Genomic DNA, 26,679 nt, shown 5'->3' with positions numbered 1-26,679 from the left:
TGCCGACCTATATTCTTAACAGTAGTGTTTTTAAAGTCTCGTGCGGACTTTTCCCTGGGAATGCCACTGATTGGGCTATGTTTTCATGCTTAAGGCAGCACTGAAGAGAACATTTATTAAGAGTTGGGCTGTGTGTAATAATTTTGCTGAAATGAACGTCATCCACCCCACAGCAGCTCTGCTCACTGTCTGTAGTCACCTTTCACGCCACCTTTACTTTAACTGAGTAATGCGACACAAAAATAGTACAATAATTTCTATTTTATTACAGTAGGTGGAATGATTCTAGATGAAAATGTGATTATCTTATAGAGCAAAGAAAAACAACCCCTAAGAACAAGTTAAGGCTGGTACATTACATAACCTGTTGTACTGCCTCTCCGCCCAGCCTAGACCACACTGTCACTCTCTGACTGTTCCTAGAAAAGCACCATATGTCACAGTGCTGTGTTTTGACTTGTGTTTTTGGACTGTGGTTGTGTTCCGTGTGTTGGGTGTAGTTTCCTTTGCCCTGCCGTGTCACTCACCAGTGTTTTCACCTGGGTCTTGTTACTCAGCCTTCTATGCCCCTCCCACTTCCCACACCTGTCCTGAGTTGTGTATCAGCTCTGATTGTTCTGATCCCTCCTAGTGCTTCCCTCGGCCTCTCCTCTGTGTTCTCCAGTGTGGTGTTGCAGCCCCTTCCCCTGGTGTGTCTTGTTTCCTAATTGGTTCCTAGAGTATTTAAGGCTACGTTTACACGTAGTCGGGTATTTTGAGAAACGAATATTTCCCTCCCTCCGTTTTCCAAAATAACAGCGTGCACACGGCATCGTTTTCAAAAAAAGTTTTCGTTTTCATCAACCCGCATAAATACGCCGTCGAGCGCCATCATAACTACCCCAAGCCTATGGGCGGTGGTGTAGGAAGAAGGAGAAAACCATGCAAGCCAATCAGAAGCCAAACCTGACAGCAGTCTGCCCAGGTCGGACCCAAGCGATGCTGGCGGTGCCGCTGACTGGCTCTTTGTATTGGAGGGAGGAGACTGACCTCCGAGCCCTCATTCATCTCTGCTCCTCGATATAAAAAAGCTGCTGTATTTGAAAATGCAAACATATGGACAGAAATGCGACTGCTACTGTGAATGCATCCATGATCATCACCATTATAGACATAATATACGTATATCATGTCTATGATCACCATAGCCAAATGTAAACACTGCGCGCACTTTTGGCGCATAATGTGACGTCGGCTGCCTGAAACTCTGTATTTCTCCGTTTTTCTCAGTTTACATGCAAACGCGAAACAGGAGTTTTCCTAAATCTCCACTTTGGCCGGAGTTTTTAGAAAGAATCGTTTTCAGAGGCGAATTCGCCGTTTGCGTGTAAACGAAGGGCACAAACGAAGGGAAATATCTCCGTTTTTAAAAATACCCGTGTACGTGTAAACGTAGCCTCAGTCTGGTTTTCAGGTCTATCTTTGTCGGTTCATTGTGTGTGTCATCCTAGTGCTCTCTGTGCCTCTAGTGTTCTTGTATTTGTGGTTTAGTCATTAAACACTGCTACTCTTAAAGCCTGCTTACCTTCCTGTCTTCTAAATTTGGTTCCTCCTGCTCCTCCACATGTGACACCATATGTCCTATTTATGCATATCTCTAACTCGAACTCTCTAAAACCTACAACTGTCCCTCCTGTTACCCTTTGGCTTGCTTTCAGCTTCTGCACAAATCTGTTTTCTTTGCAGCTGAGAACAGAGCTTAAGGTCACATAAGTGTATGTAGATAGGAGCAGTTTATTTCACTTGTTCCGAGAAGAATGGTTATTCAAATGTGCCTGAGATGCTGTGATCTCCATGTTGATGTCCCATCCCAACATAGTCTGCAGATTCTCTTTAGATGGTTTTCTCATTTTCCTCGACTGATGGCGAACAGCAGGGCTTCTCCTTGTTGTTCTGCTGGTAGGACTTTTGGATCCGCACTCCGTCTGAAAAAAAATGTACAGGATGGCAACGTGTTCCCTTCAGTCATTAACTGGCCAATAATGTTTAGGAGCGAAATTGTTTGTCAGTGTGCATTACATAACTGGAGGAATAATTACTGCATATGTATTGTTTTTCATTCATGGATATAAGGAAGGAGCTTGCTTTAAATTATGTTGGCCAATGAATGATTTAGGGGAACATGATGCCATCCTGAACCCCTCTACCCCTGTTTTTAGATCTCTATTCATCCTCATGATTTGTAGAAGCAAATGAGGACAAGGGGCCTCTAGAGACTCTCTCTGGCTTTTCTCACACTCTTTATGTTTTTGTATTTCTATACAGATCTGCATCCCCCACACACACACATACATACATACATACATACATACATATATATATATATATATATATATATATGTATGTGTGTGTGTGTGTGTGTGTGTGTGAGGACACATGCAGAGCTGACCACATCATCATTATCATCAATCATCAGACGACTGGTAACTTGGTGTAGCAACACTGTGCACTGGTGAGACACACGAGGGGGCACAGAAGAATAAAAGGTTGTTGTATCTAGGGCACTTGTGAAGGATATAATGTAAGTAGTGGGCAGCCAATCAGGGACAAAAACACTGATTCTTTGTTGCTGATAATTCCATTCGATGACAGGGCCAGAGCAAGTTTTTTATTTATTATTTTTAATGTAAAATTTACTTTGTGGTAGGAGTGAAGGGACCACATGTGAACCCACAACATGTGACCCAGTTCAGTGAGTCACCATCACACCCGGGGGATTCTCAGATTTATTGGTTCCATAAGTCAAAAATTGGGTCGCATTGTTTTCCTCTTTAACTCTGAACATCCAGCCCAAGAGGTGAATGAATTGCATATGGTGAATATCTATCTATCTATCTATCTATCTATCTATCTATCTATAACAAAAATGTGTTCATTTACCACACAACTGGTGAATGTAGACATTTCACATGGTAAATCCTGTACACATTTCCTGTTGAATGTAAGTGGCAAACAGTATTCACGGCAAAGTGAGGCTCTGTGCATTGTCCAAAATTACTGTTGTGTACTTTTGAGGAATTTAATCAGATTAGGATATCAGCTGTGGCATGCTTTTATTAACAGCTCATTGGCTTTATCATGAAAATTTGCTATGCTAGATTAATTAAAAACCACATTCAAAAAATGTAAATGAGGCATGAGGCATGTTTTGCATACATTCATCTTTTAAACACATGGATGGAAATGAGCAATATAACTCTGTGTACTCACCATAATTTATAATCAGTCAGGCATCAATTTTTGGCCGAACTGCATCTACATAGAATAGCAAAATAAAAGAGCAACCTCTTATCAGCGCACTAGAGGTAAACATAAATAAATGTAAGTAGTAAAAAAAAGTGGAATAACTCATAAAAATAATGTTTTGTTTTCTTTCCAGCATCTGATTAAATAAATGAATAAGAGAGTAAAAACAGGTATATGCTTATACGACAAACAAGCCAGTTTGAAAAAAAAAAAAAAAAAAGGGAAAAAATGTCCTCAGATGCTCTCTGTCCTCACCGAGTGATGAAGGTTAAATGCAGGCATCGTAAAAAAAAAAGGACTTGTATTTGCCTTTTGTTGCATGAATGAGTCTCCCACACCTCACAGTTTAGATGAAGACTTCAACCTCATGATGCGATCCGATTACACTAATTCAGCCTGATTCTCACACAATTTTGTCATGGCTGTCAGATTCCCAGCATTGTGGCTGAATATGAAATATGTAAATGAAGTAAGAAAATGCAGTAGGATATGACAAATGGGGATACGTGAACCCCCATGTGAGAACCACCACGGGTATGTTGGAGTACTGCACGGGTTACGTGAGATTTTATTTTCAAAATGCTAAATTAAACAAGTTTAGTCATTAGTCATGCATAATTTAAAAAAGAATTCACCTATCTTATAATAAGATCAATAAAAAATGTCAGTGTACTACATTTTATATTCAGTTTTCCCTCGGGGTTTCCTGAAGGTGTCAAATGTGTGTGGTGGTGGTTTAAATCTGCTGGGAAGCCGAGACAAAAACAAAACAAAACAAAACAACACAAAAAAACCAACAGAAAATAGATTAGTGTTTGAAACGTAGCAGCGTCACGGATGAAAATAAGGAGAAAAAAGAGAAAAAGAAGCGGAGACAGAGACAATAAAATCTCCTCAGTATCAGGTTGTTGTTGTTGTCTTGGCTGAAAAAAAAAATAGAGGTTACATTATTGAAAAAAGTTTGAGAACCACTGGATTATGACACGTTCCAAGAACTGAAATTTGTAATCCTGGACGGCCCAGCGTAACGTCTAGCATGTCAGCAAGTCGTGTTTTTTTTGGCTTTTGTTGACTAGTGTGACAGCATGACATATGTACTTGATTTTCATATTGCTAATTATCTGACGCTCCCTCCACAATCAATTATGGCCGTTGCACTAGTTGCACTAGATCGTGAAAGACACCATGCAGAGAATTTATATTGGTATAAATGCCTAATCTGACATGATTAGACCATTGTCTCTGATAGAAATATCATGTAATCTGATTGCAGCATTAACCAGGAAATGCATGGCCAGAATTACCTTGGGAAATGTGCACATTTATCATTATCTCATATATATTGTTATCAGGCTCTCTTTTATGAGGACACTTGTGGCTAAACACTTGCCTCACTTTCTTACTTCCTGCCCACCCCCTCTCTCTTTCCCCTGTACCGTCTTTTTCTCACGCTTTGGTTTTTTCCTCTGTTGTCCTTCCTCCGCTTTGATTTCTCTACCCACAGGAACTTCCGGAAACATCTTCGGATGGTGGGCAGCAGGAGAATGAAAGCACAGAGTGAGTCAGAGATGTGTGTGTGTGTGTGTGTGTGTGTGTGTGGTGTGTGTGTTTGTTCAAAGTTATTGTCTTGTTGTTCACCCCCCATCGTCATCTTTTTTCTGTTTTCTTTATGTGTGTTTGTGTGTGTGTGTGTGTGTGTGTGTGTGTGTGTGTGCAAGTGTGTGGTATCATATGCTGCTACTTTCCTGGTGTTTACTGTATAAGTGCTGCATTGCATTATTTGAGCACCATTTTAAGATTATATGTGCGCCAGCGTGTGTCTGATTAGCCAGCTGTATGTGTTTGTGCATGTGTGTGTATGTGTGTGCACATGTACGTGTGCATGTGTATGTATGCAAAGCTGTAGGTGTCTTATGCAAATTCCTGCTGCACTGCTTGGAATATGTTTTTTTTTTTTTAAATTTTTGTTATATTTGTGCAATTTTGAAAAACATAGGTGAAGAGACAAAAAAATATATATATCAAATACACAGTGTTAACAGAACAAATTAGCAGTTTGTCAAGATGAGTCAAAGAAAGAAATCCCAGATGATGTCCAAACAAAGAAATTAACAAATAAATAAAACAACAGCAAAATGACATTAAAACACAACATGGTGGGAAATGAGAGCTACAAAATGCCACAGCACATCAAAATCAAATCAAATAGCCCTGATGCATCAATCAATAAGCTAGTGTGTTTGTTATGGTGGGCAAGCTTGTGTGTGTGTGTGTGTGTGTGTGTGTGTGTGTGTGTGTGTGTGTGTGTGTACATTTGTAACCATTTCCTGAGGCAAAACACAAAACAATTAGGATTGGAATCAAGGAATCTATGGAGAACCTCTAGAAAAACCAATGATTTGATAGCTTGTTTGGTAAGGATTAGGATTGGATCCAGATTGAGTAGCAGTGAAGTAGAAGTGTTCCAGCTGAGATCTTCTGTTTCCAGTGGAGAAGCAACACATCAAGTTGTGTTTGAATCTGTGAAGCTGCAGGATGTTGGCTTGTCTGGTGTTGTATAGGGCTGGGATTACATGTTTATCTCCTGAGTCGATACCATGACAACACTCGGGTGCAGATTTGATATGTATTGAGATTCTTAAGTATTGTGAATTTACAAGTATCACGATTTGGTATTACAATTTATTGCGATTTTTGTTTTTTGAATGATCCTCTTTTCTGGGAATTGCTCAGAAACTCCCCCTTGTTGTCAGCATACCTTGCAAAGCCGTACATCCTCTGCACTAGGTCTCTAGTTTGTGGTTGAAAAGTTTCACGAGGCTATGATTATCTTAAAGGTCACATTTTATACAGAGGTGTCAAGTTTGAAAAAAATGGTCTCAATAAAATGAAATGGCTACTGTGGGGGCCAACATCATCCCACATGAATCAAATGTGGCTCATTGAATCCACAAGAGTCTCAGCTTTCCAGTCAAAGCCAACTGATGCAGCTCCAAGACTGTTTAGGCCCCAGTCTGCACACACACACCATTTTACAACAGGCCACAAGAACACATGTGGACTGCAGGCTTTGGGGCCCAAACTGCATGGGATTAGCAGAAGGTGGGCATGTCTGCAAATAGATATCTACATATATCTGGAGGTCAGAGGTCAAGAGACCTCTTTGAAAATAGGCAAAATTTAGCCTAACTTTTGAGCAATATTTTGGCTGCTTGTTGACAACCTAAGATGACTTGGTATGGATCCCGTAGGTCATCTCGTTTCATATACCAGCATCTTTACTCTGGAATTAAAAGAATTGATTTAAAAATTTAAAAAAAAAAAAAAAAAAAAAAAAAAGAATTTTGATGCTTAATTGATTTTTTTCCCCCCACACCTCTAGTGTTGTACTGTACGAGTCACTTTGTAACAGGGTGTTAAAAGGTGCCTTGCATGAACAAAATCACTGCTTTTTGATGATACGTATCCACATTGTGGCAAAAAAAACATATGTGGTTTTTGTACTACTGGTTTTAGCAATCATGACAACCAGAAAAACTCTCATAACTTGGTTCTCTGTAATGGAACTATAGATATGTGGTTTTGGTTTGAAAAATGTCCTTGCTGTGAACATTGTACAGTTCTTTAATTCAATCAGGAATAATTTGCTTTAGCTGGAATAAATTCTGTCAGTCCAGTATTTCCTTCAGCTTGAACTGAAGACTTTTAACATCGCCATCTTCAAGGTCAAAACAATGCCAGACATGACTTTATGTGGTGTTGCTACTGCTTGCTGCCATTTTCTCTCAGAATTTTTCGCAGCCAGCTTTAGTAGCTCAGCCTAAATTTAAATACAATTTCAAAGCATTAGAAAACACTTTTCTTTTTCATTGTCAGAAGACATAAATTATGTATAATATCAGATCGAAACTGAATTCTATAAGTAATAAATGTTTTCTTTGATGACAAGAGTCCCCAGAGTGAACACATGTAAACGGTGCCGTCCACAGTGGAGTGTTGTGTTTTTCATCATGGCTGGTCACAGTAATATGATCATTGCTGTATCTGATGTCCGTCCAGTAACGACTACAAATTGTTGCCTGTCAGGAATATAATTGTGGCGCCAACTGTGAGGCTGCACATGAAAGAATAGTATAGTGTAATGTTATGATTAACAGTGTCAAACGCTTTTGATGAGTCTATAAATATTCCAAGAGCACACTGATTGCTGTTCAAAGCCGAGTGGGTTTAATCAACAAGTCACAGGGAAACCAAATCCGAGGCTAGTCTCTCTAAATTCATGCTGATGATAATACAGAATGTAATGAGCATTCAGGTGCCTCAGATGCTGCTAAACATTAAATTTTAATCTTTGAAAAGCATGGGAGGACAGAAATAGAGCTCATTTTCGTGGATTCTCTAGTGTGTGTGCGTATGAGTAACTGTATGTGCACATTTATTTGTAATTATAGCTATACTTGTATTTATTTGTCAGTGAGTGTGTGTGTTGGGGGCATAGGGCTGGGGTGTTGTGTGTGTGTGTGTGTGTGTATTTATGTGCCTTTGCGCTTGCATTTGCCTTTGCACTAGTGTGTTATGGGTGGTGGGTGTATATAGGTCACAGCCGATGTGTGTGCCTGTCAGTGTGTACGGTGTGAGTGTGTGTGTGTGTGACAATCTCTCCTCACCTGCACTAGCGTTTGCCGAGCGTAGATCGAAGAGTTTCAGCCGCTCCTGGAGTGACCCCACCCCTGTCAAGACTGACTGTCCTCATGAGCCCAGAGACAGTGAGTTCACACAGACTCACACACCTGCACGCACACACACACACACTCACACACACACATGCAATTGCAGACATACAGAGTTTTGTACAAAAAGACACATCAAATATGATAGTGTATGTAGACCACAGCCATTGACTGCTGTGAGATGGAAAAAAAGAGTGCAGTACAGACATTGGGGGCAGTGGTGAGTAATAAATAGAGTAGAGTATATGGCAGTCAAAGGGGCTTTTTGATTTTTTATGTCTTTTTAATTGTAATAATAATGACAACTAGACTTTATAAAGTTTCTGAAGAAACTTTGATGTGCTTGCCTTGCGACCGCCTGGACATGTGCTAAATCACCAGCCCTGTGCTGTTTGTGGGCTGTGTAGTGTTGTGGCTCTTGCCCAGGCGGGGAGTTGAACCCTGGTCTCCTGCATGGCAGGCAGAGACACTATCCACTGAGCCACTGGGGCTTGTGTGGGCGGAGCCAGAAATGAGGCTCTATGAAGCACACAGCATGAGTGACAGTGCTGCTTCTGTGAAAAATCACCTAAAAGTAGTGGTCAAACAAATGCTTTTTCATCAATGATAGTAAGTCCGAGCAGAAAATAAAAGGTATCATGAGAAAGGCAAGGCTTTGGGCTTTCAAACTGTGTCAAAATTATTTTTCAACTCCCAAAAATGCCCACCTTAGAGCGAGTTGGAAAAGTGTGTCATTCTGCTTCTCTCCCGAGACTTTGCATTCCAGATATAATGGGAGTCTATGGGGGAGAGAGCTGGCACTCCTGCCTCGTTAAGGGTCACAGTTTAAAAAGTTGAAGCTACTTTGCTTTTGTATTTACATTTTTCAAAGCACAACTAGTTGTCCTACTACTTTCCAAAAAATTATGCATGTGGAGTGAAAATTGTGGCCAGGAGAGCAAGTTAAAGACAAAAGTTTTAGGCGAATTTTCAGGGCTGCTCCACTCTAGCCCTCAAGAATGCCACTCTAGCTCACGCAATACACACTCATTCAAAAGTCAGAGGCGGCTCAAAAATAACTCCAAACTTAAACTGTGTTTTATGGCAAACTAAAGCAGACATGAAAAATTGAAGATGACACATATAAAGTTGAACATCTGCTGAGTCATTAAAGCTTTGAATGGAGTCTGTGGGCCAAAGAATGAGGGAGCTGTGAGGCTTTGAAAATGCATGAGTGTCTGCCGATTTCCCATTCTTTTTCTATGAGGGCAAAATCGCGATTTTAAAATTGAATTATGAGAAATTGCAAGGTCCGATCGGTTTGAAAATTGACACACCTCTTCTTCTCCACAAGATGCACATTTTTCGTATTTGGTGCGTGGACGCAGGTCCAAAGCTCTGGGCCCTGGAGCCTTCTGAAGTTTTGGCCATTCATTTCGGATGGCCAGAATTTTCAGGAAAATTGGAATTTTGAGAATTCCGTGGGTCGGATTCCTTATAAAAGTAATAGCACACTTCTCCCAATGGGGCCGCACATTTTCCCAATTCATTGTGGGGGCCTAAAACCAAAGCTGTAGGAGGAGTAGCGCGCCGAAAAAAGAGTGGAATAATAAACTATAATAAAAACTAGACTTTATAAAGTTTCTGAAGAAACTTTGATGTGCTTGCCTTGCGAGCGCCTAGACATGTGTAAAGCGCCAGCCCTATGCTGTTTGTGGGTTGTGTAGTGTTGTGGTTCTTGCCCAGGCGGGGAGTTGAACCCTGGTCTCCTGCATGGCAGGCAGAGACACTATCCACTGTACCACCGGGGCTTGTGTGGGCGGAGCCAGAAATGAGGCTCTATGAAGCACACAGCATGAGTGACAGTGCTGCTTCTGTGAAAAATCACCTAAAAGTAGTGGTCAAAGAAATGCTTTCTTCTCAATAATAGTAAGTCCGAGCAGAAAATAAAATGTACCATGAGAAAGGCAAGGCTTTGGGCTTTCAAACAGTGTCAAAATTATTTCCCAACTCCCAAAAATTCCCCCCCCTAGAGCGAGTTGAAAACGTGTGTCTTTCTGCTTCTCTCCCGAGACTTTGCATTTCAGATATAATGGGAGTCTATGGGGGAGAGAGCTGGCACTCCTGCCTCGTTAAGGGTCACAGTTTAAAAAGTTGAAGCTACTTTGCTTTTGTATTTACATTTTTCAAAGCAGAACTAGTTTTCCTACTACTTTCCAAAAAATTATGCATGTGGAGTGAAAATTGTGGCCAGGAGAGCAAGTTAAAGACAAAAGTTTTAGGCGAATTTTAAGGGCTGCTCCACTCTAGCCCTCAGGAATGCCACTCTAGCTCACGCAATACACACTCATTCAAAAGTCAGAGGCGGCTCAAAAATAACTCCAAACTTAAACTGTGTTTTATGGCAAACTAAAGCAGACATGAAAAATTGAAGGTGACACACATAAAGTTGAAGGTCTGCTGAGTCATTTAAGCTTTGAATGGAGTCTGTGGGCCAAAGAATGAAGGAGCTGTGAGGCTTTGAAAATGCATGAGTGTCTGCCGATTTCCCATTCTTTTTCTATGAGGGCAAAATCGTGATTTAAATTATGAATTATGAGAAATCGCAAAGTCTGATCGGTTTGAAAATTGACACACCGATTCTTCTCCACAAGACGCACATTTTTTGTATTTGGTGTGTGGACGCAGGTCCAAAGCTCTGGGCCCTGGAGCCTTCCAAAGTTTTGGCCATTCATTTCGGATGGCCGAAATTTTCAGGAAAATTGGAATTTTGAGAATTCCGTGGGTCGGATTCCTTATAAAAGTAATAGCACACCTCTCCCAATGGGGCCGCACATTTTCCCAATTCATTGTGTGGGCCTAAAACCAAAGCTGTAGGAGGAGTAGCACGCCGAAAAAGTGCAGAATAATAAAATACTATAATAATAAGAAGAAGAAATATGCAAGATAATAAGATGTGTTGCCTTTTCAAGGCAAGCACATAATAAAAAGTATGCAAGATTTTAAGATGTGTTGCCTTTTCAAGGCAAGCACATAATAATAATAATAACTAGACTTTATAAAGTTTCTGAAGAAACTTTGATGTGCTTGCCTTGCGACCGCCTGGACATGTGCTAAATCACCAGCCCTGTGCTGTTTGTGGGCTGTGTAGTGTTGTGGCTCTTGCCCAGGCGGGGAGTTGAACCCTGGTCTCCTGCATGGCAGGCAGAGACACTATCCACTGAGCCACTGGGGCTTGTGTGGGCGGAGCCAGAAATGAGGCTCTATGAAGCACACAGCATGAGTGACAGTGCTGCTTCTGTGAAAAATCACCTAAAAGTAGTGGTCAAACAAATGCTTTTTCATCAATGATAGTAAGTCCGAGCAGAAAATAAAAGGTATCATGAGAAAGGCAAGGCTTTGGGCTTTCAAACTGTGTCAAAATTATTTTTCAACTCCCAAAAATGCCCACCTTAGAGCGAGTTGGAAAAGTGTGTCATTCTGCTTCTCTCCCGAGACTTTGCATTCCAGATATAATGGGAGTCTATGGGGGAGAGAGCTGGCACTCCTGCCTCGTTAAGGGTCACAGTTTAAAAAGTTGAAGCTACTTTGCTTTTGTATTTACATTTTTCAAAGCACAACTAGTTGTCCTACTACTTTCCAAAAAATTATGCATGTGGAGTGAAAATTGTGGCCAGGAGAGCAAGTTAAAGACAAAAGTTTTAGGCGAATTTTCAGGGCTGCTCCACTCTAGCCCTCAAGAATGCCACTCTAGCTCACGCAATACACACTCATTCAAAAGTCAGAGGCGGCTCAAAAATAACTCCAAACTTAAACTGTGTTTTATGGCAAACTAAAGCAGACATGAAAAATTGAAGATGACACATATAAAGTTGAACATCTGCTGAGTCATTAAAGCTTTGAATGGAGTCTGTGGGCCAAAGAATGAGGGAGCTGTGAGGCTTTGAAAATGCATGAGTGTCTGCCGATTTCCCATTCTTTTTCTATGAGGGCAAAATCGCGATTTTAAAATTGAATTATGAGAAATTGCAAGGTCCGATCGGTTTGAAAATTGACACACCTCTTCTTCTCCACAAGATGCACATTTTTCGTATTTGGTGCGTGGACGCAGGTCCAAAGCTCTGGGCCCTGGAGCCTTCTGAAGTTTTGGCCATTCATTTCGGATGGCCAGAATTTTCAGGAAAATTGGAATTTTGAGAATTCCGTGGGTCGGATTCCTTATAAAAGTAATAGCACACTTCTCCCAATGGGGCCGCACATTTTCCCAATTCATTGTGGGGGCCTAAAACCAAAGCTGTAGGAGGAGTAGCGCGCCGAAAAAAGAGTGGAATAATAAACTATAATAAAAACTAGAGGATAGAAAGTTTCTGAAGAAACTTTAATGTGCTTGCCTTGCGCATGTTGGGTTCCACGCCAAATCGCCAGCCCATTGCTGTTTGTGGGTTGTGAAGTCATGGCTCATGCCCAGCCCGGGGTTTGAACCGCGGCTCTTCTGCATTTCAGGCAGCCTCCCCTACCGCTAGACTATGGAGGCTGCCGTGGGCGGAGCCCGAAATTAGAATCTATGAAGCAGACAGTTTCACTGACACTGGAGCTGGGGGATAAGATCGCCAAAAACTACTGGTCAAACTATCGCATTTTTCTCCGCGATAGTAAGTCCGAGCAGAAAATGGATTGCACCACGAGAATCCTAAGGCTTTGAGCTTTTAAACCATGGTTAAATTATTTTCCAACTCCCGAAAATGCCCAGGAAATGGCGAGTAGAAAACGTGTGTGTTTCTGCTTTTCTCCCGCGACTTTGCTTTGCTGATATAATGGGACTGAATGGGAGAGAGAGCTGGGACTCCCGCCTCGTTAAGAGTCTCAATGAAAAAAGTTGAAGCTATTTTGCTTTTGTCTTTACATTTTTCAAAGCACAACTATTTTTCCTACAATTTGATCCCAAATTTATGCATGTTGAGTGAAAATTGTGGCCAGCAGAGCAAGTTTAAGACAACATTTTGAGGCGATTTTTCAGGGCTGCCTCCCTCTAGCTCTCAGGAATGCATGGAATGACACTGTAGTGCAACTCCATTAGTGTGTATTGCGTGTGTAATTCCGACTTTAAACTGGAATTGCGGAAAAACGGAATGTCGGATCGGTCTGAAAATCGAAACCCTGCTTCTTCTCAATAAGAGGCACGTTTTTCTAATTTGGTGCGTGGACGCAGGTCCAAAGCTCTGGGCCCTGGAGCCTTTCAAAGTTTTTGCCCATTCATTCGAATGGGCCAAAATTTGCCACAAAAATGGGAATTTTGGGAATTCCAGATGTCGGATTCCTTAGAAAAGCAATAGCACACTTCTCCTAATGGGGCCGCACATTTTCCCAATTCATTGTGTGGGCCTAAAATGAAAGCTGTAGGAGGAGAAGCGCGCCGAAAAGTGTCCAGAATAAAAATAATAATAATAATAATAAGAAAAAGTTTCTGAAGAAACTTTAATGTGCTTGCCTTGCGCATGTCGGGTTACACGCAACATCACCAGAGCCTGTCTACTGTATTAGAGTTTCTCTGATATCACGTACCTCAGCTTCAAAACAAACTGCTGCGTGCTGCTCTCTCTCTCTCTCTCTCTCTCTCTCTCTCTCTCTCTCTCTCTCTCTCTCTCTCTCTCTCTGTCTCTCCTCGCCGCTCTACACACATCCGTGATACTCAAAGACACGCGGTGGTTATGTCATGCACAAGCACATGCACGGTCGGGCACGCGAACGTGGATACAACGTAAATCATGTAGTCCTCCTCCCTCCGCAAAATCGTTTAATGCGAACGGCGGCATTGCGCAATCAATAATCAACCGATAATAATAATCAACCAGATCTGACAGGTGCGCCGCGCACACAGACTGTCATATAGTGTAGCACACTTGCAAAGGACGACGCTTACAAGGGCGTTGTGGTCGAGACGAGTTTACTCTCCATCTGTCAATCATACATAACAAGACACACACATTGCAGCCTGGTTCATAATGGCACGTGCAGCTCTTCTGATGATTACAGCCGAATGTACAGAGCACGAACACAACAGGGGATCAACATAAAAACAAAGACGACCGTCATGTGCACTGTGCTACGACATCAAGTAAAGGGGGCAGACTATATTAGTTACATTTTGCACTCCATAATAATAAACATCACCCACCGTCTGTTGACGTTAGCTCCGGGTCGCGGGAGCAAGCTAAGGGTAATTAGCGCTTAGCGAGCGAGCTAGCCATAACAGTTAGCTTACTCACGTCATCAAATAAATAATATATTTCCTTCGTGAGTCTCTTTGATATGTCTCGCTACCCCACTCACATACACTATTTCACACACACACATTTCCATTAAACTAAACAGTCTGCTTACCTGTCAATCATACATCACAGAAGACGCACACATTGCAGCCTGGTTCATATCGGACGCAGCTCTTCTGACGATTACAGCCGAATGTAGCCGAGCACGGCGTCTGGACGGACTGTAATTCTTGTCTTAGCGTGCCCTCTTGTGATAAGAACTGGTGTCACCACAATAGACAGTTCTCCCTTTCCCACAATGCACACTGAAGGTAAGTTCCACAATAAGAAGTATTTCTTATTATGAATCAAAAAATAAAAATAAAAATATAAAATAAATGGGGGCTCCGGCTGTCAGTTGGACACAGACGGAGGAAGTTAGCTCTGAAACTGTCAAGGTAAATAAACACCCCTTAAATGAAACAAAACGTCTGTTAGTTAAAAGGAAGACATGATGAATGTATGTGTGTATTTCAATGTGACGTGCATACCGGGGGCAGTCGCGCTGGAGCGCGTTTGGGCTTGATAATGTGAGTGCAGGCCAGCAGGGGACTGGGGAGGGGGGAGAGAGGGCGGGACACAGCCACAAAGTTAGTTTTCAAATTGATAACCCATCATAACCCTTGCTTTCAATATTAAAAAATGCCCCAAAAAATCCCAAAAGAATTATATAGATAAATAAAAGGTTGTTATGCTACCTGACTATTACTGAAGGATATTAGAACACATCTCAAAAATGTTCATAATTTTTTTATTATTATTTTAATATTATTAACTATAATAACATCTATTTTGTATATATTTACAGGGCTGCCAGTAGAGGGAGCTCACGCTCTTTGGATGTAAATGTAAATACAGTCACTGCCAAGTCCAGTATTTTGGGTATTGATGTGGGTAAACAGAGTTAAGACTGGAGATCAGTAGAGTGGGTGAAGACTGGAGATAAGTATCACATTCCAGCATATTTATTTATTTATTCATTTATTTATTAATTCATTTATTTATTCATTTAACTACCGTAAATCAGTCACAGTCACACAAATAGGCTCCATATTTTTTCTTACCTTGATGCAGAATTAGTGTTGAAAGTTGAAAGTTCATAAGCAGCCAAATGTTGCCAAAAGCAGCCCAATTTTGAAGTAGACGCCCAACGTGATTGTTCCCTGCCCAACGGAATTTAAAAATAGCCCAATCTGACAATCCTGGCAGGAGGAGAATTGAACTCCGTTCTCCAGCACGAGAGGCTGGAGAGGTTACCGCTGCGCTACTGGAGCTCAGGGGGGCGGGGCCCGAAATTACTCTCTATGAGGCAGACAGCAACAATGACACTGGCGCTGGTGACAAGATCGCCGAAAACCACGGGTCAAACTACCGCATCTTTCTCCGCGATAGTAAGTCCGAGCAGAAAATGGATTGCACCACGAGAATCCTAAGGCTTTGAGCTTTTAAACCATGGTCAAATTATTTTCCAACTCCCGAAAATGCCCGATTTATGGCGATTTGGAAACGTGTGTCTTTCTGCTTTCCTCCCGCGACTCTGCTTTGCCGATATAATGGGACTGAATGGGGGAGAGAGCTGGGACTCCCGCCTCGTTAAGAGTCGAAATGAAAAAAGTTGAAGCTACTTTGCTTTTGTCTCTACATTTTTCAAAGCACAACTATTTTTCCTACAATTTGATCCCAAATTTATGCATGTTGAGTGAAAATTGTGGCCAGCACAGCAAGTTTAAGACAAAGGTTTCAGGCGAATTTTCATGGCTGCCTCGCTCTAGGTGCTCAGGCACGTCGCTCTATTTCCTACGTACCACTTGAATCCTCGGCCATTTGTTGTATTTCGTGAGCTGTTTTTCGTGAATTGCGAAAAAACGGCATGTCGAATCGGTTTGAAAATTCGCAAGCAGCTTCTTCTCCACATGATGCACATTTTTCGTATTTGGTGCGTGGACGCAGGTCCAAAGCTGTACGATCTGGAGCCTTTCAAAGTTTTGGCCCATTCATTCGAATGGGCCAAAATGTGCCACAAAAATGGGAATTTTGGGAATTCCAGATGTTGGATTCCTTAGAAAAGCAATAGCACACTTCTCCCAATCGGGCCGCACATTTTCCCAATTCATTGTGTGGGCCTAAAATGAAAGCTGTAGGAGGAGTTGCGCGCCAAAAATGTCCAGAATAAAAATAATAATAATAATAAGAATAAATATGCACAACAATAAGATGTGTTGCCTCTCCAAGGCAAGCACATAATAACTAGACTTTATAAAGTTTCTGAAGAAACTTTGATGTGCTTGCCTTGCGAGCGCCTGGACATGTGCTAAATCAGCAGCCCTATGCTGTTTGTGGGCTGTGTAGTGTTGTGGTTCTTGCCCAGGTGGGGAGTTGAACCCTGGTCTCCTGCATGGCAGGCAGAGACACTATCCACTGTGCCACTGGGGCTTGTGTGGGCGGAGCCAGAAATGAGGCTCTAAGAAGCACACAGCATGAGTGACAGTGCTGCTTCTGTGAAAAATCACCTAAACGTAGTGGTCAAACAAATGCTTCTTTGTCAATGATAGTAAGTCCGAGCAGAAAATAAAATGTACCATGAGAAAGGCAAGGCTTTGGGCTTTCAAACTGTGTCCAAATTATTTTCCAACTCCCAAAAATGCCCACCTTAGAGCGAGTTGGAAAAGTGTGTCCTTCTGCTTCTCTCCTGAGACTTTGCATTCCAGATATAATGGGAGTCTATGGGGGAGAGAGCTGGCACTCCTGCCTCGTTAAGGGTCACAGTTTAAAAAGTTGAAGCTACTTTGCTTTTGTATTTGCATTTTTCAAAGCACAACTATTTTTCCTACTACTTTCCAAAAAATTATGCATGTGGAGTGAAAATTGTGGCCAGGAGAGCAAGTTTAAGACAAAAGTTTTAGGCGAATTTTCAGGGCTGCTCCACTCTAGCCCTCAGGAATGCCACTCTAGCTCACGCAATACACACTCATTCAAAAGTCAGAGGCGGCTCAAAAATAACTCCAAACTTAAACTGTGTTCTATGGCAAACTAAAGCAGACATGAAAAATTGAAGATGACACACATAAAGTTGAAGGTCTGCTGAGTCATTTAAGCTTTGAATGGAGTCTGTGGGCCAAAGAATGAAGGAGCTGTGAGGCTTTGACAATGCATGAGTGTCTGCCGATTTCCCATTCTTTTTCTATGAGGGCAAAATCGCGATTTTAAAATTGAATTATGAGAAATCCTAAAGTCTGATCGGTTTGAAAATTGACACACCTCTTCTTCTCCACAAGACGCACATTTTTCGTATTTGGTGCGTGGACGCAGGTCCAAAGCTCTGGGCTCAGGACCCTTCCAAAGTTTTGGCCATTCATTTCGGATGGCCGAAATTTTCAGTAAAATTGGAATTTTGAGAATTCCGTGGGTCGGATTCCTTATAAAAGTAATAGCACACTTCTCCCAATGGGGCCGCACATTTTCCCAATTCATTGTGGGGACCTAAAACCAAAGCTGTAGGAGGAGTAGCGCGCCGAAAAAAAGGTGGAATAATAAAAATAATAATAAAAAGAAGAAATATGCAAGATTTTAAGATGTGTTGCCTTTTCAAGGCAAGCACATAAAAAGTATGCAAGATTTTAAGATGTGTTGCCTTTTCAAGGCAAGCACATAATAATAATAATAATATATTAAAGGCTATGAAATGACCAGTTCCAAATATTTTCGAGTAACTGGACTATTGACCTTGAGCTTTGAGCCTATCTATCTATCTATCTATCTGTGTGTATGTGTGTATGTGTGTGTGTGTGTGTGTGTGTGTGTGTGTGTAAACAACTTATGATTTAGAGAGCTGATTTTTTGGAAAAGTTCAATTGACCACTGCTCATTTTTCTCTGTTTGGGCCGTTGCTCTGCATTGCCCCCTGGACGTAGCCTTACATATTCCTGTGGGTAGATTATCTCCCTGTATGGACTCTCTGGTAATACACTGCAGGCGACATTTTGTTATCAGGGTCTGTGACGTGTAAAGGCTGAATTGAAAAGCAGTACGGCAAAATTGATCAGTGTTCAGTAGCAAAGACAAAAAGGAAGCACTGCTGGACCGAGGAACACTCTGATGATTAAAACGGCCTTTAATGGACCAGCGTAGTTGAACGCTGAAGACAAGTCAAAACTTTGGTCGCATGCCATCTTCAGAGGATGTAAGAACCTGATTCAGTTTCATTGTTCGATAGAACTGTGCCCATCCACTAAAGACAAATTTAATCACAGAGAGAGTGCCTCAGTCTTTTTGGTTTGTTTTAAGCGCACTAAGAGGTTGTCAAGGCTAGGCAGTCACTCCACCCCACAAGGAAACTCCTCATAAGCATTCACTTTGCCAAAGCTGTGGTTTTGCACAGTGTACCACTGCAGGTTGTCCCTGGTTTACCCAATGTGGTGTAAACATATGGAGTAATTAAAACACAGTGATGTCCTCCCAGAAACAGAACAGAAAGGCACAAAAGCATGTCCCTATTTGCTCTCAACAGGAAAGAGCTACATATTGTATGGATCAATGTAAATCACTTGACATGGTGCTTTGCATTTGCAAAATCCACACGAGACACATTAGCTTTACCTGTCTGGATAGCCCTCATCTTGTTCTTAAAAAAAAACAAACAAAAAAAAAACATTAGGTCATTTCAACCGTTTAACACATTAAACTGTGTAAACACAAATATGCCCATTTTGCCTTGCAGTTGTGGTGCTGTTTTGCTGGGACCCAAATCTAGTCCACATTCAGTTCCCTTGTTATCATGGAGGGCTGTCTTGTGACAGGTCAGATATTCCCTTGGCATGTACCATAATTTATTTTTTTGCCGCAGAATCTTTAATCCTGTAAGATATTCTTTCAAAAGTCGGAGTGCTAAATAGGCTCCTCCTTTTCATATTTGCAATGCAAGTGTTTTGGCAGGACACTAACCCTAACCGCAAAGATAACACTCAGTATCTCTGAATCAGAACCAGGCAAAGAAGACATACATCATATGGACAAAAATATTGGGCCACAGCTCTTAATCACTGAATTCAGGTGTTTCATTCAGTCCCATTGCCACAGGTGTATAAAATCCAGCAGCGAGCCATGCAGTCTGCCTTTACAAACATTTGGGAAAGAATGGCTCGTTCTAAAGAGCTCACTGAGTTCCAGTGTGGTGCTGTAATAGTAATGTAATAGGATGCCACCACTGCAACAGTTGGTGAAATTTCTTCCCTCCTAGATGTTCCACCATCAGCTGAAATTGGTATTATTGCAAAGTGGAAAGAACCACAGCAACTCAGCCACCAGTTGGTGGCGGTGTAAAGCACGCCACCACTGGACTGTGGAGCGATGGAAACGAGTTCTGTGGAGCGACCATTCACGCTCCTCTATCCGGCGTCTGATGGATGAGTCTGGGTTTGGTGAACGCCAGGAGAACGTTCCCTGTCTGACTGCATTGTGCCGACTGTGCAATTTGCTGGAGGAGGGATAACACTGTGGGCTGGTGTTTCTGGGCGCGGCCTCGGCCCCTCAGTTCCAGTGAAGGGAAATCTTAATGCTTCAGCTCACCAAGATATTTTGGACAATTTTCTGCTTCTAGCTTTGTGGGACCAGTTTGGGGAAGGAAGGCCCTTTTCTGTCCCAGCATGACTGAGCCCCAGTGCACAAAGCAGCTCCATAAAGGCATGGCTGGCTGAGTTTGGTGTGGAAGAACTGGCCCACACAGAGCCCTGACCTCAACCCCATCCAACACCTTTGGGATGAACTAGAATGCAGATTGCGAACCAGGTCCTCTGGTCCAACATCAGTGTCTGACCTCACAAATGCTCTTCTTGATGAACGGGCAAAAATTCCCACAGACACACTCCAAAATCTTGTAGAAAGCCTTCCCAGAAAAGTGGAAGCTGGTCTAGCTGCAACAATGCTGTTGTCTATATAGGGTGGCTATCTGCTTCTGTTTGGCATGTTAGATGAACAGCAGAGAGCCCTGCATTCATTTTATGTCTTTACAGTGGAATTATGTGCAGGCGGTGAACAATTTGTTATTAAATGGTTAGATAGTGCATTTTTTTTTTTGTTTTGCATTTGTTGGATGCTAGTTGCAGTCAGTATATATGGTTACATCTGCCTAAACCTGCAAAGATATCAGGGTTGAAACTTCCTTTAAAGTCGTAGGCAAAGCTATGGCTGCTGGCAAATTTAGCTAAGTATAAAACAGGCAGACTGTGCACACTGACTGTGCTAGAGATAGCTGTGTACTAATTAATGACACCTTAACAAGAAGTCAACACACAGAGCTAAGAAAAATAATGCAGGCAAAGAAAAACTCCCAAGGAAAGCTTAATTCAAACCTCTACCCGGGTCTCTAACACAAGTGGTGCGATTCTGTTGACCTTGTCCTCTCGTTTCAGACAAAAGAGGTCAGAGAACACAAAACAAATCAAGACTGAGCACAAGGTGGGCTGTGAGTAGGCTCGTGAGGCATGAATACTCACAGATGCTTTGTAGTGGCTTCATAGTGCTAATTTTGTGTTATGCAAACTTGGGTTTACGTGTTTTTTAATTGTTACGATGTTTTAATGTTCTTTGTACAGAATCTTAAATCTACTATGCCTCTGTGTATGAAACATGCTTTCTAAATAAAATTGCACGTTACCAGTTTGCAAACTGAGATTTGCATTTTTGAAAATGGTACTGAAAACACAATCTGGCACATATGGTGACATCATCAGCCTATGATGAGATCTGAAACGTGATCGCCGCCAATTAAAACATTTTCTGCTGAATTCCAGCAGACAGGAAACTGTGTTTGTTTGTAGAAAAGTCTCTAGATGTCACATTGTTGTGTTTAGGTCTGGCCTTGTGAGGCTAAAAGAAGGATGGTGGGAATAGCTTTTTTAATATTGGCAATACCTACAGACACACACACACACACACACACACACACACACACACACACACACATACGCAGACTCACACATAAATGGCCATATAGAAACTGACATGTGCAAACTTGCTGTCTCTGCTGTTGATTCTGACCCTGTCTGTCTGTCTCCCAATGACCATGGGTCTTTCTTCAACTTTGTGCTGCTCTCTTTCTGTGAGTATGTCGTTCAAAATGGAGTGTGTGTCTCAGTCTGAGTGTATTAGCTTGTATGAGCGTGTTGGCGGGTAAGGATGGATGACTGTGGACAAAGGCCAGGATATAAAACAGCTCAAACTGTTTGCATGTGCTGTCTGTGTGTGGTGTCTCCAGTCCGATTTTGAATATCTGTGTTTTTGTGTTTTCTCCTCACCTCCATCCTCAGCGTCTTTGTGTCTCAGAGTGTGATAAGAGATACGTGTTGATAAATTCTTGATGACAAGTGAATGGTATGTTTTGTGCCTTGATTTTCTCCCTTTCCTGAGGGACGGATACTGACATCTTTATTTTAAAGAGTGATGTTTGTTTTTGATCTTGAGTGTAATCTTCCCTCTTTTCTCAAATTTCTCTTCCATCCATCACCAAAATGCACTATTGTCTATTTTGTATTTTCCTTTGCATCCTTTTTGGTTTAGCCTCCAAGAAAGATGACTTAATATTTTTTTGGTTTGTGTTTGTGTTAGTGTTTTTTTTTTTTTTTTTTTTTTTTTTTTTTTACTAGATGCTGTGTAGAACCTTTTGATGAACCCTTTGAGCATGTGAATTGTCCTCACTGACACCAAGCCAACACCAGCATGTACCAGTGATGATGGTCCTGTATATCGCCCAGTACTTCAATATAAAACCAAATTTTCATGTTCTTGTAATTTTCCCATGAGGGACAGCTATGGTGCTTATGATAAAGTAATAATCACCCTTAGAATTATTGTTGGTTCTATAAGCATTTGCCATATTTTTATTGGTGATACCTAGCTGATATTTTGTGTTAGGTGTCTGTCTTTTAAATTGCTGGAACTCAACACAAATACAGAATGCGATGATTAAATAGAGAGTATTAAAGCATCAAAAGCAAGTCCATACAATTTCACACAATTTGTTCAGCTGTGGGAAAAGATGCAGCAGCTCACAGGGCAGTCAAGACTGAGGCCAAGGTGAAAACGGCTGACGAGAGTTCAAACTTTATGCAAATTAGAAGCCGGCAGTCGCTTTTTCCATGACCAGTCGAGTGGCTGTCTGAGCACAGACTGTGTGAAAAGGCAACTAGTTTTCAGTTCTGCCTGAAATTTATCTTCTGTTTTCACTGCAAAAAGTCAAATCTTACCAAGATTATTTGTCTTATTTCAAGTCAAAATGTCTTATTTCTAGTCAAAATATCTCATTACACTTAAAATAAGACATGATCAGCTCAGAAATAACTTGTCTTTAGACAATTTTCACCTGTTTCAAGTGAAAATAAACTTGAAACAAGTGAAAATTTACTTGTTCACTTGTGTCACAAGTAAAAATTTGCTTGTTCACTTGTGTCACCGGCTAGGCTGACTATAGCTGACTTAACACCATTTGTGATCAAAAAATGTTTTTCTTTTACTTCTGTTTGATTCAGTATTATATTTAGTCAGTAACATTGTCTGATTTGGTATCCTAACATCAACAGTTCATTATCTTATCAGCGATATTTTGCCTTATGATTATGTGGAAATGAAAACATTGTTGACACTGACTGTGTTAGAAACAGCACAGTCAGCTGACAGACAGGTGAAGAGGCAGAAACCGGCAGAGTGTCGCCTGGTATTGACTCCTTCCTTAGAATTCACGTCCTCTAGTTGGGTTTTCACAATTGTTACACACATCCTGACACACATCCTGCCACTCCGCTCAGTATCAGTCATTATTTCCTTCTCCTTCTGCCTGCTTTCTCTTCCTTTCCCGTTTCCTTCTGTCACTTCTTTAGCCATCAGCACTAACAGCCCCGTGCTTCTCTCTCACCTCCGCACTCCCCATCTCTCCACTTCCTGCCACCTCCTCCCCTTTGGCCTCACTCCTCGTGTGTCTCCCATGTTCTCTCTTCCTTCCTCTCCTTCCCTGCTCCCCCTTCTCTCCACCCCGATTCTCTCCCAGCCTTTCTCCTCACCAATGTTATACCTTCTTCTAGGTGGGGACCTGCAGGCTTCCTGCGGCACCCTGGATGAAGGAGGTCTGGACGAGCCAATGGACTGGGAGGAGGAGAGAGAGATGGAGAGGCTGGCCTGCGAGGGAGACGACTTTATACCTCCTAAAATCATGGTGAGATATCAACAGTGCAATGCCCTGCCATTTGTGACTATGTGACTGTGACTATTCAAAATTGCCAAAGGTCAATTCAAGTGAGGAAAAAATGTGGAACAACTTTTCAACTGTTTTTAAATATTTAATTCATAAATGTAAAGTGAATGGAGACCTTATGACTTTGTAAACTCACAACATGTTTAATTTTCGGGACTTCCTTCGGGAAAATCATATATTATTTCATGCAAGACTTTGGTTGCACTTCCAGGGTTTAGGGTCGCAGAATTGCAAACACTCGCATAATCATAATGTCTTGGTGGGTAAAAATCTTCATGGCCGAGAATCAAATGTTGTTTTACGGTTGGCTATCACTTTAATCATGAATTGACGTATGGAGTGCAAATGCGTATTAACTCTCTGAATTGATTTGATCTATATCCATGAATCAGGAATTCATGAAAAGCATCTGTTTTAGGTTTATGTGCTGTCATATTTCTGGTTTTTGTGTATTTATTTAAAATAGTGCAATCAAAAAATGCCTATCTTAACACTTTGTATTGATGACTGCACTGTGCTCAAATGCATTTTATTTCAGAGCAGACTGAGCACAGATACAGACCCTGAAATGCATGTAAGCTGTTTACTATCACAGCATTGTAAATAAAACATGTGCAGTTGTATATTGCCCTGCAGGCACTGGACTGTGATCGAGTAAAGTTTAGATCCAGCTGAATGATTTCTCCCCTCCCCTCTCCTTTCCTCTCTGCCCTTTCCTCACATCATTTCCCAATCTGTCCTCTCTCTCCTCTCCTCTTCCTTCCCATCTATCTTTCACCTTTAGCTGATCTCCTCTAAAGTCCCTAAGGCAGAGTACGTTCCCACTATCATCCGCAGAGATGACCCCTCCATCATCCCCATCCTCTATGTGAGTTCAGCGCACGCTGACACACACCAGCACAGACAAAAACATGTCCACATGTCCACACAGACAAAAACATGTCGACATGTGCACATGTCCACACAGACAAAAACATGTCGACATGTCCACATGTCCGCACAGACAAAAACATGGACATGCCACATATATACAAACTGTTTCATGCTATTTTAACATCTCATATTTGCCAGATTGCAGTGTGGACTATACCTCGTTATACTGATTATTAATTGATATTAATGATGATATTTTAACTGGATATCTGTTTGCCCTCAGGACCATGAACATGCCACTTTTGATGATATCCTTGGTAAGTAAATGAGTGTTGCCTATGTCATCATCATCACTTAGTTTTATAATGATGATAACAGACACAACAACAACAAACAATAATAATAATAAACAAATAATAAACAAATAATAACAATAATAATAATAATAATAATAATAATAATAAACAAATAATAATGATGATAATAATAATAATAATAATAATAATAATAATAATAATAAACAAATAATAAGTAATCAGGGCAATACATTGATACAGATACAGATACAGCCATACAAAACCACACAAAGCCATACAAAAAGGATAAGAGCCATACACATGAGCATCTATCCAATATGAGCTGACCCCTAAAAACACAGAAATGAATCAGTTAATAACACAGATAACTGAAGGAAGAAGAAAGAATAGAAGAAATGATAGAGATACATACTTCTAAGCAGAAAATAAAACACTAGAGGTTCAAATACAAGAGCAAGAGCAGTTTACATAAAGGCTCATCTGTAAAAGTATTTCTTTAGGAGTCATTTGAAATGCGTTGCAGACTTTGGCAGCCTAACCTCCTCGAGCAGGTCATTCCACAGTCTGAAGGCACCTCTGGCCCTGTGGAGAGACTGTGCAGCAGACAAAAGGCTGCAATCTTGCCTGAGGATCTGAGGCTGTGCTCTGGCTCAAATATGGGCAAAAGTTCAGGAGCAGAGTTAGGGGCTCACCGGGGGCAGGCCATGCTTTCCATATAATCAGGTTGGATCATTAAATCAGGTCTGCAACCAAAGAAGGAACTGGCACTGACACCTGCAGCATTTTAAACAAACTGGAAATGTGAGTGTGATTATTGATTTAGACAGGTGGAACAAGAATTGCATAAATCTTCACAAGATGAAATAAAAACATAAATTACCTTCTCTTCTCTAAATGGGAAGATGAAGATAAAAATGGCTTAATTGTTGTATCTGAAATTGGTTCATTTCTAAAATGGAGTCTGATGTTGCTCAGCATAGAGTTCCCCAGATACCATCAGAGATGAATTCTGCATGAGATAACGCTCACATTCAAAGTGATTGAAGGGATTTCAATGAATAATTTACTCTTATCTGGATCTTATCTTGTTTTTTCATTGGGTTACATTAACCTGTAGTTATTTCTTAGATTTCTGTGAAACACCTCACGTTACCTCAAGTGCAAACTGTTGAATTAGATTTAAACTAGAACTCCTTTTGCTATAAATATCTCGGCTATGTCTGGCATTACACATGTACCTAGTCTCCAGAGATTCTCTTTTTGTTCATTGTTTATCTGCCTTCTCGCTCACCTTTTCATTTGTCTCTTTTCTCACTCTGTCTGTCTGTCTCTCGATTCCTCTGTCATTCACATCAATCCTATCCTTTCTTTCTAATCCACAGAAGAAATAGAGAAGAAGCTTACAGCTTACAGGAGAGGCAGCAAGTTTTGGAGGATGCTCATCTTCTGTCAGGTGAGCTACAAAGAGGAGCAACACACAGAGCAGAAAAAAAGAAAAAAAAATGATTATGTGAGAAATGAGTGAGTCAAAGAGCAGTTGCAACATTTGAGTCATGTCTTATAAAATACTGTACTCTCTGTAGGTAGGTTCTAGGTAACAGGGTGTATAACCTACTGAGGCTTATACAAGAGCAAGAAAAAAGCATTTGCTATATATTCAGTTTCTGCGTAAGATAAGATGCATAAATTAACAAGTGGATGAAAACAAGTGGATGGAGCAAGAATTACATAAATCTTTGTTTTGGTTTGTGCGTGTTGATGTAACACAGGCATAGGCAGCGTCAGGTATCCTATAGTAAACTGCAGCAGAGAATTCCCTTAGTACCTTTTTAGTAATCAGTATGAATGATTTATCCTCCTTTGGGATGCTGAGCTCTGAATTAAGAAGAGGCAATTAGCAGAACTTGCAAGAGCAGTCACCTATGTCATTCTGGCACAAACATGTG

General features: G+C 41.2%; 1 protein-coding gene and 1 long non-coding RNA gene across 2 annotated transcripts in view; one reads left to right on the top strand and one right to left on the bottom strand.

Annotated features, from left to right (window-relative positions):
- The window catches only part of nsmfa (NMDA receptor synaptonuclear signaling and neuronal migration factor a), a 70,275-nt gene that overhangs the window by 31,383 nt on the left and 12,213 nt on the right, over positions 1 to 26,679 (top strand). The window contains exons 6-11 of the mRNA XM_030066103.1: positions 4,790 to 4,842; positions 7,962 to 8,051; positions 23,374 to 23,504; positions 24,328 to 24,411; positions 24,700 to 24,733; positions 26,116 to 26,186. Of these exons, the coding sequence (XP_029921963.1) occupies positions 4,790 to 4,842; positions 7,962 to 8,051; positions 23,374 to 23,504; positions 24,328 to 24,411; positions 24,700 to 24,733; positions 26,116 to 26,186 (463 nt within the window). The remainder of the gene's footprint in view (positions 1 to 4,789; positions 4,843 to 7,961; positions 8,052 to 23,373; positions 23,505 to 24,327; positions 24,412 to 24,699; positions 24,734 to 26,115; positions 26,187 to 26,679) is intronic.
- LOC115369488 (uncharacterized) lies at positions 1,830 to 8,034 on the bottom strand. Its single transcript, XR_003929166.1, has 3 exons — positions 7,953 to 8,034; positions 3,250 to 3,294; positions 1,830 to 1,964 (listed from the first exon to the last, which is right to left on the bottom strand). It is a non-coding gene; the product is annotated as an uncharacterized LOC115369488 (long non-coding RNA).

Source organism: Myripristis murdjan, chromosome 12, assembly GCF_902150065.1.
Source record: "Myripristis murdjan chromosome 12, fMyrMur1.1, whole genome shotgun sequence".
Lineage (NCBI taxonomy): Eukaryota > Metazoa > Chordata > Actinopteri > Holocentriformes > Holocentridae > Myripristis > Myripristis murdjan.
This window is presented reverse-complemented; position numbering and strand designations above follow the sequence as displayed.